The 13,639-nt window shown below is 41.8% G+C and overlaps 1 protein-coding gene and 2 long non-coding RNA genes across 7 annotated transcripts in view; 2 read left to right on the top strand and 1 right to left on the bottom strand.

Annotated features, from left to right (window-relative positions):
* The window catches only part of LOC144690733 (uncharacterized), a 37,606-nt gene extending 29,811 nt beyond the window's left edge, over nucleotides 1–7,795 (bottom strand). Inside the window, exons 1-2 of one of the 2 annotated variants that reach the window (XR_013578946.1) lie at nucleotides 7,665–7,795; nucleotides 3,005–3,163 (exon numbers count right to left, since the gene is read on the bottom strand). This is a non-coding gene — a long non-coding RNA (uncharacterized LOC144690733). The remainder of the gene's footprint in view (nucleotides 1–3,004; nucleotides 3,164–7,664) is intronic. The other variant, XR_013578947.1, reaches the window with a different exon arrangement.
* The window catches only part of LOC144690734 (uncharacterized), a 371,804-nt gene that overhangs the window by 255,954 nt on the left and 102,211 nt on the right, over nucleotides 1–13,639 (top strand). The window lies entirely within an intron of this gene.
* LOC144690726 (myosin phosphatase Rho-interacting protein-like) overlaps nucleotides 1–13,639 on the top strand; it is a 228,548-nt gene that overhangs the window by 198,836 nt on the left and 16,073 nt on the right. For all 4 annotated transcript variants that reach the window (XM_078558503.1, XM_078558505.1, XM_078558504.1 and 1 more), the window contains 6 exons: nucleotides 3,089–3,205; nucleotides 8,910–9,057; nucleotides 10,260–10,377; nucleotides 10,995–11,154; nucleotides 11,639–11,758; nucleotides 12,131–12,217. In XM_078558503.1, the coding sequence (XP_078414629.1) occupies nucleotides 3,089–3,205; nucleotides 8,910–9,057; nucleotides 10,260–10,377; nucleotides 10,995–11,154; nucleotides 11,639–11,758; nucleotides 12,131–12,217 (750 nt within the window). The remainder of the gene's footprint in view (nucleotides 1–3,088; nucleotides 3,206–8,909; nucleotides 9,058–10,259; nucleotides 10,378–10,994; nucleotides 11,155–11,638; nucleotides 11,759–12,130; nucleotides 12,218–13,639) is intronic.

Below are 13,639 nucleotides of genomic sequence, written 5' to 3'. Positions count from 1 at the left end.
ATCTGTCCCTCCCAGTATTTAGTGCACCCTGGTATTCCTCTCTAATATGTTCTCTTGGTTCCCACACCCCTGCCAAGTTAGTTTAAAGCACTAGCAAAACACCCCGTGAGGAGCTCAGTCCCAGCTCTATTCAGGAGCAACCTTGTACAGGTGCCATCTCCCCCAGAGCCAGTCCCAGTCTCCCAGGAATCTAAAGCCCTCCCTCCTACACCATCTTTCCAACCACGCATTCATATTCCTTATCCTCCTATATCTGTACTCACTGCACATGGCACTGGGGGTAATCTGGAGATTACTACCTTTGAGGTCCTGTTTACTAACATTTTACTTAGCTCCCTAAATTCTGATTGCAGGACCACATCCCCCTTCCTACCCAAGTCATTGGTACCAATGTGGACCACAGCCTCTGGCTGTCCACCCTCTGCCAAAAGAATGTTCTGCAGCTGCTCTGTGACATCCTTGACCCTGGCACCAGGGAGGCAACATACCATCCTGGAGTCACATCTACAGCCACAGACACGCCTGTCTGATCCCCTATCACTATTGTTCTTCCTTTCTTCTTCCTCCCCTCCGGTACAGCCGAACTGCTCATGATACCACAAACTTGGCTCTGACTGCACTCCTCTGAAGAACTAGTGCCCTCACCAGCTTCCAAAACGGAAAACCAATTGGTGAGCAGGACCCCAGGTGACTCCTGCACTACCTGCCTACTTCTCTTGGACTGCCTGGTGTTCTCCCATTCCCTATCTGTCTCCAGGCCCTTAAGCTGCAATGTGACCACATGTGCAGCACTTCCTGCACATGTCATCTAGGACATCGGTAGCACCATGGCTTCGCACACATTACAGGACACGCATTCCATTTGACTAAGCTGCCCTGCCATGTCTTAACTCTACTTCCCTTATGTTAACTTTATTCTACTTTGGATTATGTATATTACTTTATTATATTGGCCCTAAATATCCCTTATTCCTGGTGTATCTCAGCTAAATCCAAGTATAGCTACTTGTTTAAAAATATTACACTTTTCTAATTTACTCACCAGGTACTACTTACCAAGACTGTCACTCTTCTTTCCAAAGAAAGGTAGAAAAGGAAAGGAGCCTCCCTCAGTCACCTCTGCTTTCAAACTCTCACCGCTTCTCGCACTGTTTTTATAGCTCCTCTGCTCTCTTCTAGGTGCTGTTGACTGCCTGGCTCGGGGTCCTCCTCTCACACTCTCTTCTAGGTGCTGTTGACTGCCTGTCCAAGAGTCCTCTTCTCTCACTCTCCTCAAGGTGCTGCTGATTGCTTGTCCCAGGGTCCTCCTCTTGCACTCTCCTCTAGCTGCTGCTGAATACCTGTTCCGGGGTTCTCCTCTCACACTCTCCTCTGTCTGATTACCTTGAGCTTTTCTAAGTGCCCTGCTAAATTGTCTTTAAAATAGCTTCTAACATTTTCCCTATGACAGATGTTAAGCTAACTGGCCTGTAATTTTCTGCTTTCAGTCTCCATCCCTTTTTGAATAAAATACATTTGCTATTTCTAATCTAATGGAACCTTCCCTGGATCTAGGGAATTTTGGAAAATTAAAACCAATACATCAACTGTCTCATTCGCCACTTCTTTTAAGACCCTAGGATGAAAATCCATCAGGACCCGGGATTTGTCAGCCCGCAGCTTCAACAATTTGCTCAGTACCACTTCTCTGGAGAATATAATTTTATTGAGTTCCTCCCTCCCTTCCATTTCCTGACTTACAGCTATTTCTGGGATGTTACTTTTATCCTCTATAGCGAAGACTGATGCAAAATACCTGTTCAATTCATCTGCCACCTCCTTATTTTCCATTATTAATTCCCCAGCTTCACTTTCTATAGGACCAACGCTCACTTTGTTAACTCTTTTCTTTTTTAAATATCCGTAGAAACTCTTACTATCTGTTTTCATATTTCCAGCTAGCTTTCTCTCGTACTCAATTTTTTCCTTCCTTATTAATCTTTTTATCACTCTTTGCTGCTTTTTATATTCTGGCTAATCTTCTGACCTGTCACTCGTCTTTGTGCAATTATATGCTTTTTCTTTTAAGTTTGATACTTTCTTTAGCTTTTTTAGTTAACCACGGATAGTGGGTCCTCCCCTTGGAATTTTTTTTCTCATTGGAATGTATCCATTCTGTGTGTTCTGAAATATCCCCTTAAATGTCTGCCATTGCATCTCTATTGACCTATCTCTTCATCTCATTTGCCAGTTCACTTTAGCTAGCTCTGCTTTCATGCCCTCATTATTGCCCTTATTACCTATCTTCTCTCCCTCAAACTGAATGTAAAATTCAATCAAATTATTATTGCTGCTACCTAGAGGTACCTTCACTATGAGGTCATTAATTAATCCTATCTCATTGCTCAATATTAGATCTAGTATGGCCTGCTCTCTGGTTGACTCCTGAACATACTCTTTTAAGAAACTATCCTGAAAACCTTCTATAAATTCTGCATCTAAGCTACCTTTGCCCACCTGATTTAACCAGTCTATAAGTAGATTAAAGTTCCCCATGATTATCATATCTTGTGATGTCAATCGTGCATAACACTGGTTTCCACTGTCTCACTGCAATAAATGGATTCAAAAGGACTCAAAAATAATTGAAAATAATTTCAAGCTAGCAACTCTTGAGTGGTGAACTCCAATTCAGACCAGACACTCTTCATTCACTCCGTTGGGCCCTTGTAGCCCAACTACCTCTTGTTTTGAGAGGATTTAAATAAACTGCACAACCAACAATCAGCATGCAGAAATCTAGCTATTTGGTTTTACAAATTCAGTCCTATTCTACCCCAGTGCTGAAATCCTGTTCAAGCTAGTTTCCTTTCCTCAGCAAATCTTTGCCCTGTCAGTCTCTTGACATTGTAACTTTGTTCCCCTTATCTAGTTCCTTGATAGAGGTATAATTCCTTTCCCAGTTATCTAACCTTTGTAAGAAGCTAGCATCTCTAGAAAGAACTTTAATTTGCTTCTGTAATACCTCAGTAATTCTTGTTCCCAATCATCTATTCCTCCTTTAGGAAGCTGTAACTGTTTCATTTATTTGTGCTTTTTATCACCACAGTTGGAGCAGTCACATCAGGAGGTCTTCAGGCTGCATGAACAAAACAGAGAGCTGCAAGGGCAGCTGAGGGCGGCTCTGGAGAGGGAACACAATGCACGGGATGGTTATGTTCTTCAAGTAAGTAAAAGAATAGCCATTGTGCTACATCACTCTGGACTGTGATCAGTCACATTGGGCTTGTTAATGTTAATAAATTCTGTGCTCACCACAATTGCATTCCTGTATTTAAATAATCAGCGATAGCACTTGATTTAACTCAAGATTAGCATACCAAGAAAAGTTCTACATTTGTTTAGTTATAAATGTATACACATGTAACTCCAGAAACACATTGTGTATTATAATACATGCAGCACGCCTCTCCAATGTTGTAAATGTTTACTAATGTCTTGTTTATTTTTTGTTTTGTCCTCTGTTTGCATGTTGATGTGTGGTATGAAAACTAACTTTTGGGGTTACCACTGAGAGTCACATCTCTGGCCTTTGCTATCAGGACAGCACAGCTGAAAAATCACGAATACTTAGCTACATTTCTGCTTCTTTTCCCTATGTCTTTTATGGCTTCGGTGCTGAGAGAGTTCTGCATGTCTCTGTTTGACTCTTGTTGTTTGTGTTCTGTGCATTTCAAATTCCTTGCAATCATTGGTAGATTTGTTCGATCTGAATTTTCTCCAGAAATCGGAATATTTGGCTCCTCGCTCCTCTTGCACTCAACCATTCCAATTATTAAGCAACTTGTTATTGGAAGCAGGCAGAAAGATGAGGCAAACCATGTAACATGGAAAAGGATCACTGTGGACTAACTTATAATGTGACACTAGCAATATCTTTCCTGATCCCATTTTGGCCAGAGGTGTAACACTCAGTATCTGGAGAAAAGACTGTTATTAACTAATCTCTCATCATCTTTTAAAGTCAAAGGGAATACCCTCACCTTCATCAGCCTGGCAAAGACTCCAAAAACTAAACCGAGATCTTCAAAATGAGCTCATAACTCAATATGAGCATCAAACCCTGGCCAGTCAGCAACTTCAAACTTTAAAACAGAGCTATGAGGAAGCAAATAATATAATCCAAAAGCAGGAGGTGGAAATACAGAAGCTGCAGGGACAATTAAGTTGCACAGTGTCTGAAGGGACAGGTAATGAGCAAGTATTAAACAAACAAAAGCAGGAACTACTGACTGAAAGCCAGAGGATCCAAAAGCAATGGAAGGAAGGGAGACAGAAAGAGAAAACTGTGAAACTCCAACTGAAGGATAGTGAGGACAGGCCACATGGTGCAGAAAATTTAGAGAAAATTCAGACTTCCAAGGAACTGGCAAAACAACAGACTTTGCAAACAGGTTTCCAAGATGGATCGTGTGACATCAGTAAATTTGGTGCCAGGGAGCAGGAAAGGCTCCATAGAAACTATGAGGTTTTAAAACAAATTTATGAAGAGGAAGAGGAGATCCAAAGACAAAACATAAGGGACACAGAAGAAAAACTTGTGCAATATAAGAACAAACAGCAAATGGAACATCTGAAGCTATCAGCAGATACAATGGAGAAGTGCCAGATTATGTACCAACTGGAAGAGAAGGAAATAACCATTCAGACTCTGTCACAATGTCTTAAAGAACTTAATAATGAAAGACAAAAGCTGAAGTGTAGATGTGAGGACCTGGTTAATCAATTGAAGGAGACTGACACTGAGAATGCCAAGTTACAGAGTCAGCAGACTCAATTTCACAATCTGGAAAGCTCATACGAAAAGTTGTCTGGTGCATTTCAGCTAACTCAGAAACTGTTGGAAGAAAAGAATGCAGAACTGAAGGAGGCCAGGGAGGTATACGAAAACCTCATTACCACAAAGAACAGAAAGCTTAACGAAGCCCTGGTTAAGCTGACTGCTCTGGGGAGTAGCCTGGAGGAGGCAGAGAAGAAACTGCAGACCAGGGAGGCAGCTTTGCAGAAATTCTGCTCTGCTAGTTCCAACACAAATAGTGTGAGTGGTAGAGAAGACTTTCAGTTGAAGTTAAACACTGACAAATGTCATATTATTGAATTAGAACAAAAATTAAATACATTGCAACTTGGAAATGAAGAGCTTGAGCTTGAAAATGACAAACTTAAAGAGGAGCTCAAAGTTTCCGAAAATGTTCGACAGCAACAATATGAAGAGTTTATGGAGATGATAGAAGAATTAAAAACTCAACTGGACTCTTCAGACCTTCAGGCCAGGGAAACAAAGCCACGAGTTCTAGAAAAGGTTAAGTTCAAGGCAGCGTCCCGTGATTGCCCTAAAAAGCAAAGAATTAGGTTCTCCAGCATACACTGTCAAAGGTCTAGTCCTAATGACAGAACAGAAAAACTGTGGGTCAACAACACTTCAGATATCACCCTGGATGGGTGCCGTTCTAAACAAAGCACCCTATCAGATGCACTAGCATATTGTGAGCCCACAGAAGCTGAAGTGCAATTGCGCATTTCCACTGTTCATTCACTGGAAAAGAAACTTAATGTTACTGAAGGAAAAGATGATGTAAATCTGAAGTTGGAAGAGCAGCAAGGTAGAAGTCTAGAGAATTTGATGGAAACACATTCTAAGCCAATGGCAACTGAAGTGGGTTTGTCTAAACTTGATGCATTGACAATGCAGCTTCAAGTGGAAAAAGCACGGAGGTGGAAACTAGTCCAAGATACCAGCAGCCAATTAGGGTCAATGCAGCTGAAGTATGACCAAGTCTGTTCATTGATGGGTACCTGTAAGCAAAATATCCAGGGCCATCTTGGAGATGAGACAGGGGCAAACAAAGTTCAGTTTTGTAGCTTGTCAGAGATGAAAAGTAGCCTGGCTGATGCTTTACATTGCTTGGAGCAGGTGGAAAGACTCCTCCAGCAGCAGTGCAAAGAGCTGCAAGAAACCCAAGACCAGATGCACGGTAGCACAGCTGACAGGATTGTACCGCTCCAGGGACAGTTTCTGTTGGCAAGGGAGAAGGAACTGTCTCAGCAACCCGAGATTTCAGATGAAGACAAGTTAAAACTCTTTGCTGATAAACTAGCTTTTGAAGCCCTAATTCTTGAAAAAATGGCGCAAGCTTTGCAAAATAAAGATAGCGATATTGTACGGAGCTTAGAAAGCCTCAGTAAAGAAGCTGAGGTATTGTTATCGGCTTTGCCAGCTTTAGACACGGTCAGGGAACCAAACAGCCCTGCAGACTTTGCAGATATCTTACTGAAAAAAATCATTTCAGAAGGAGAATTCTGGATGGAAGTAGAGAACTTGAGGAAGAACATTCAACCAGAAGAAATTGCTGAAGAGAAAAGGGTAGATGGTTTTATTAATGAGTTTGCCAGTGGAGCAGCTGATAGGGCATCATTTAAAGCAGAGCTGGCATTCACAGTGCAAAAGATACAAGAATCCTTCAGTGCAAAAGTTGGAAAACTTGAAGAAGGTATTCGGGATGCACAGCAGGAAACCGAACAGAAGGAGAAGATGTTGAGAGAAGTTCTAATGGCTACCAAGACAGTTGAGATTAATAAGGTCAAGCAGCAACTTTTGGGGGAACTTGAAAACCCAACAGATCCTGAGGGAAAGATACTAAATATGAACCAGCCAGAGCTTATTTCATATGCAGAACAAATCAAAAGGGAAGAGGCCCGGAGCCTGGCTTTAAATGTTGTTGATAAGCAGCTGAAAAAACACCTCTCTGAGAATAAAATGGAATGGGATTTTTCAGGAACAGTCAGAGAAGAATTAGCTGAACAGCTAAAGGAACGAGCAATGGTTCTTCAGCAATTATCTGAAGATTTGCAGACTCCAGCTTTTGAGGAAGCCACTGACATTTGTCAGAAGCTGTTGGCCGTCTCTCAGGTGTTGTCTTCCTACATCTATATGCGAAACATTAATAATTATGCATCTGTGTTGGTGCAAGAAGCCATGATTCAAGCTCAGATTACTTACGTGATCAGTAGAATGCGAACAGAGCATGAGAAGGAGCTCAAAATATATAAAGATTCGTGTGATAATATAGATTCTTTGTGCAAAGAGCATGCAAAAAACCTTGTCTCTGTACGGGCAAAATATGAACAGATACTTCAGAAGGAATGGCATGATTATACTCATGCACTTGCAGGGCTTGAAAAAGAAAATGAGACCCTCCGGATGCAGGCCTCTCTGCAGGACTCAGAATTAGAACTGAAACAAAAAGAACTGCAAGAGTTACAAGAAAGGCACAAGCATCATCTCCTCCAGATTGAAGCAGGGTACCAGCTGGCACTAAGCAGCAAATTGATTAATATGGAAGAGATGCTGAAACAAAGAAGGGCTGATCAGAATCGGGAGCAAATGAAGAAATTAGAAGAAAGTTTACAAGATAAGTTACAAGAGCGTTTAATAATGCCTGAAGAGGAAAAGCACAATTTATGCAACCAATATGAGCAAAAGGTTAGACAGTTAGGAAAATCTCTGGAACATCAAAGAGAAAATTCAGAAATTATATTTCACCAAAACCTCTTGACGCAGAGCAGTGACAGCTGTGATGGAGCAGGTGCTCTGTGCAACAACATGGCTGTTGGTAGAAACTCACTACAAGTTGTGAAGCAGGCGGAGCTGGACTCCATGACAGTGCTGCACGAACGAATCCAGGAACTAGAGACCCAAATGGACATGATGCGTGATGATCTGGGGCAGAAGCAGCTAGAGGGAACCGCTGCAGATCTAAGGGAAAAATACCAGAGAGACTTTGACAATCTGAAGGTTTCTGCATAAGTTAACACTAACACATTAAAGTAACACATTACGGTCTAAAATTTGTAATATGTAATAAAACAATTGTATTTCTGGTAGTTATATTCTGACAGGTTATTCAGATTGAACAACCTAAATAGATGGTCAGATTCTTGGACACAAGATCTCATCAGCAGAAACATTTCACTTAGTCACCTATTGTTAAACTGCACTTAAGTTGCTACCATGTAGTGAATGAGTGCTTGGGGTGTTTCTCTATAACCCATATAGAAATGGGATTCAACTGACTGTTCATAATTTAGTTACTGATGCAACCACTAAAAGGGTGCATTGTCACCCCCACAGTAATTGGAAATATTATAGCAGTCCCTAAATATTCACAACATAATTAAATGGACGACTTCTCTTCTGGAGCTTTCATACTTTTAAGCACTAAGCCACCTAGGCTTCAGTCTGTTTCTTTCAACCCATCATTTTCACCTTAATATTATTTCTGATTCCATATCATCCTCTAATCAGTATCTGATATTCAAATATCTTGCAAACAACTTTGGCATTACAAACCAGATATGATAAGATTTTGTACATTTTTAAAAAACATTTTACCCTCCACTCCTGAGCATTATTGTCCCTTGCCCCAAGTTACCCAATCTTCATGCATGAGCAAAGTGCACGTTGATTGACTATTTATCTATTGGGGACGTCACAACCAACCCCAATTGCTTGCTCATCTGGCAATGCACTTTTCACTAGGGAATGCTAGATGATTAAACAGGAGCCTTGGATGATTTTCTCCTCCCAGTTCAGGGCATTGATGCCAAGTCTACTATCCCAGTACTGTTCTGACTCAACTCACCTAACTCAACATGGCCTGGGACCTGAACATGGATCTCCATGGTCCTTATGGTTCAATATCAAACATCAAGCGGTGCATGTTCCAGTGAGCCATCAGGGTAGCCTCTGTAGATGCTAAATTGAGATTGAGATGAACACATATTACTGCTGGGTTTTGTTGATTGAAACTGAAGTCATCTCAGCAAAAGGATGTGATGCACTGTGAACAAACTTGTTTCCATTCTGACAGGAAACCTGCGAGCGTGGTTTCACAGCAATGGAAGAATCACATCAGAAGGTGATTGAGGAGCTACAGAAACAGCACCAGCGTGAACTAGAGAAACTACAGCAGGAGAAGGATCGTCTACTGGCTGAGGAAACTGCTGCGACCATAGCAGGTAAACACAATTTTTAAAAAATAGATATTTCAATCATATCAGATTCTAGATTATGCATTTGAATCAATAACTTGATATCAGATCCCAAATTCTTAATTTTTTGCAATATGTAATACACCATGAGCCATTGTTCAGTCTTTGCCATGAACTCCATTCCCAGCTGACCCCTTCTGGCAATTGAGGCTGAACCAGACTGTTCGTAACTTTGGTGTCATATTTGACCGTGAGATGAGCTTCTGAATACACATCTGCACCATCACTAAGACCTGCTGCTTCCATCTCCGTAATGTCACCTGATTTTATCCGTGCCTCATCTGTTGCTGAAACATCAATACCTTTGTTATCATTAGACTTAATTATTCCAACACACTCTGGGGCAGCCTCCCTGCTTCCACCCTACAGTCTGTATCCTAATTCATACCAAGTCCTGTTCACCCATCACCACTGAGCTCGCTGATTTAATTGACTCCTGGTTGAGCAACGCCTCAATTTTAAAACTCTCATCCTTATTTTCGAAACGCTTCATGACCTCGCCTCTCCATAGCTGTGTAATCTCTTCCAGCCTTACAGTCCCCTGAGAGGGAACTAGGGGAGGTGATGGCGTAGTGGTATTGTCGCTGGGCTAGTAATCCAGAGACCCAGGTTAATGCTCTGGGGACCTGGGTTTGAATCCTGCCATGGTAGATGTTGGAATTTGAATCCAATAAAAATCTGGAATTAAAAGTCTAAAATTTTCGATTGTTGTAAAAACTCATCTGGTTCACTAATGTCCTTTAGGAAGAGAAATCTGCTGTCCTTACCTGGTCTGGCCTACATGTGACTCCAGTCCCACAGCAATGTGGTTGACTCTTACATGCCCTCTGAACAAGGGCAATTGGGGATGGGCAATAAATGCTGGCCTAGCCAGCGACGCCCACATCCCATGAATGAATATTAAAAAAAAAATGTCAATGCTGCTCCTGTTCTGGTCTCCTGTGTAAATTTCCTCTCTGCCTCTATACATCTCTTCCTTCCTTTAATACACTCTACTGCTTCACCAAACTCTTATACATCTGCCCAAACATCACCTTAGCTGGTTCAATGTCAAGTTTTATTTGATAGTGCTCCTGTGAAGCACCTTGGGACATTTTACTACATTAAGGCTGCTGCTACTGCTGTTGTTGCTCTTGAGCCAAACATTGTGTCTTGCTGTTTCTTTGTAGCTATTGAAGCAATGAAGAATGCCCACAGGGAGGAGCTGGAGCGAGAGTTAGAGAAAACCAACCGGTCTCAGATCAGTGGTATGAATGCAGATATAGAGGCTTTGGGCAGACAGCACAAGTAAGCATCTCACTCATGCATGCACTCCTAAATGAGTAGCAATGTATTCTTAATACAGTGGGCTCTACTTGTATAACATTCACAATTTGCTATCGTGGTTAAAACAGTGGACCAGGTTTTGTTACAGTAACATCTACAGGATCTCAGTTTTGGTGTCTCAGCTCTGATCTGAGTACTCTGGTTTCACCAGCATCAGAAGGCTCTGGGGTCAGCTTCTTGTGTCCAACTTGAAGCCCAGTGTCACCAGTAAACCTAAAGATATTGGAGCCCCTACTGGATCACCCATGCCATTTGTTTACATCTGTAGATTTTATATTGTACACATTGCTTAGAGTAGGAAACTCTGTTTGCTGCTTTGGTACCATGGTGTCCAAGTTTTCAGACTATCTTCTGTACATCAGACACACTTTGAATACTTACCTTTCTGAATTGTGATCCTGAGGTCTGAAAATTGAAGGTCCTTAAGCCAAATGACCAAACCTAAAAATATTGCTGTATATGTGACAATTACTTCTGACTGGAAGATGTGATCCTTATATCTGGTTGCTTTTATTTTTAATCTGACTGTAATCGGTCCTTACACCGATCACGTGGTGATTCTTTGCTCTGTTTAACAGAGAGGAAATGGGCTCTGTCCAGCGGGAGTTGCAGGTTCTGTCGGAGCAGTACTCCCACAAGTGTTTGGAAAACTCTCACCTGGCTCAAGCATTAGAGGCCGAACGGCAGGCACTTCGGCAGTGTCAGCGTGAGAATCAGGAGCTAAATGCTCACAACCAGGTAACACATGTATATTGCTAAAGGAATCACAGAACTAGACAGCTCGAGCTAGGGGTACAGAATTACCAGAATGCAGCAAAGACTGCATGTAATCTTGCTATTAAAGTTAGGATCGGTCTCCATATCCCTGTACCAGGAAAGAGAAAAATCATCCAGAATTCCCATTCTTGAGCAATGTTCAGTGATTCCTTCTACAAGGGATGATGTGTGTGTTTATGTGTGTATGTGGGTTGAGTAAAGGCAGGATCAGCTGATTAATGCCAGTAGAATCATAATACCTTGAGTGAGTGACTTCAAGGGAGAGGGCAGGCTGAGGATAGAGGAAAGGAGTGAGGAGAAATAAGGACAATGTTTAAATGCCTCTGTATTTAATTTCCCTAATGAATTTTCCGGAGCTGTAATGGCTGCAATTAAAACATGTAGAATGATTATTCTTGAGGGATTATGAGACACCAGCTGTTCTCCGAATCTAATTCTTTTACAGGAGCTAAATAACCGCCTGGCTGCGGAATTTGCAAGGTTAAGGGCGCTGGTTACCGAGGAAGGGAAGGGAGAGGATGCTGGTTCACCCCTCTCACTAGGGAAAGATGTCTATGAACTGGAGGTAAGAACAGGATTTTAAGTACCATTCCCTCTTGGCTCAATGAGGTTGCATGTAAACAGCCTCAGTTTTTTGGCTTTATTTCATCTTTCTAATAGTTAACTGAGTGGTGCAGATTGAATGTCTGCTATCTGAACTTGGGGGGATGGTGGTGAAAGACTGAACAATTACAGTTCACGCCAAGAATGAAAACATCACACTGTGTATACTGTATACACTCATACTTCCACCCTTACATTTTCACATGGGCTCTTCTGCACTTGTACATTTCCTTACTTCACTATGTCTGCTTTTGAGCATTTTCTGAGTGAAATCATACCATCAGGACCAAGGTGAAAACTCAAACAACGTTTCTATTTTTTGCTAAATTTCCAGGTTTTATTGCGGGTCAAAGAATCTGAAATACAGTACCTGAAACAAGAGATTAATTCTCTAAAGGATGAACTACAGACTGCACTGAGGGTGAGTGAAGGCAGATGTGCAAGAGAAATCACAATAACTCTATATAAATAAAAGTTAGGCCACATCTGCATTTTTGGGTTCCTCACTATTGGAGAGATCTAACCGTACATCTTTTATTCGTTCTTGGAATATGGTTGTTGCTGGCCAGCATTTATTGCCCATCCCCAATTGCACTTGAGAAGATGGATGTGAGCCACCTTCCTGAATTGCTGCAGTCCATGTGGTGTAGTAGACTCACAGTGCTGGTAAGCAGGAAGTTCCAGGATTTTGACCCAGCAACATTGAAGGAGTGGCATTATAGTTTGTAGTTAGGATGGTGTGTGACCTGGAGGGGAACTTGGAGGTCGTGATGTTTCTCCCACGTCTGCTGCCCTTGTGTATCTAGATGGTGTGAGTTGTGTGTTTGGAAGGTGCTGTTGAAGGAGCCTTAGCTGCAGTGCATCTTCTAGATGGTACACATTCTGCCACTGGGTGCTAGTGGTGGGAACAGTGCTGATCAAGCAGGCTGCTTTGTCTTGAATGTCGAACTTCTTGGGCGTTGTTGGAGCTGCACTCATCCAGGCACATTGCCAGTATTCCATCACACTCCTGACTTGTGCCTTCTAGATGATGAACAGGCTTTGGGGAGTCAGGAGGCGAGATACTTGCTGCAAAATTCCCAGCCTCTGACCTGCTTTATACTTAATATGGCTTGTCCAGTTAAGTTTCTAGTCATTGGCAATTCCCAGGATGCTGATGGTGGGGGATTCAGTGATGGTAATGCCATTGAATGTCATGGGGAGATTGTTAGATTGTCTCCTGTTGGAGATAGTCATTGGCTGGTATTTGTGTGGCGCAAATGTTACTTGTCACTTATCAACCCCTGAATGTTGTCCAGGTTGGACACTAATTGCTTCATTATCTGAGGAGTTGCAAATAATGCTAAACATGGTGCACTCATCAGTGAACATCCCACTTCTGACCTTATGTTGGAGGGAAGATCATTGATTAAGCAGCTGAGCCCATGACACTACCTTGAGGAACTCCTGTAGTGAACAAACTGCAACACAGAACAGCTGAGAATGATACCAAGGGTCTGAGATACATGGAAATATTGGAGAAACTGGCACTGTTTTCTTTGGAAATAAGATTGATGGGAGATTTGAAGTGTTAAGAATGATGAATGGAATTTGAGGTAAAAAAATCAGAGACACGGGTTTTAATCTTAAACATGATATAAAGAGGGAGATTAGAAGACACTTTCACTTGTAGCTATCTGCATGCTACAAGTGGTGATTGATGATAAATTAGTTACAACATTCAAAAAGGTACTGGTTAATTCATTGAATATAAAAGAGTATGGAGAGAAATGGGAGTGTGTGACAAGTGCCCTCAGAGGAATCTAAAATCAGCAAGAGATGTACGGGTTTCTGTTTGTGCTAA

Source organism: Cetorhinus maximus, chromosome 15, assembly GCF_964194155.1.
Source record: "Cetorhinus maximus chromosome 15, sCetMax3.hap1.1, whole genome shotgun sequence".
In the NCBI taxonomy this organism is placed as follows: domain Eukaryota; kingdom Metazoa; phylum Chordata; class Chondrichthyes; order Lamniformes; family Cetorhinidae; genus Cetorhinus; species Cetorhinus maximus.
Note: the sequence above shows the minus strand (reverse complement) of the source record. Positions and strands in the feature narration are given on the sequence as shown.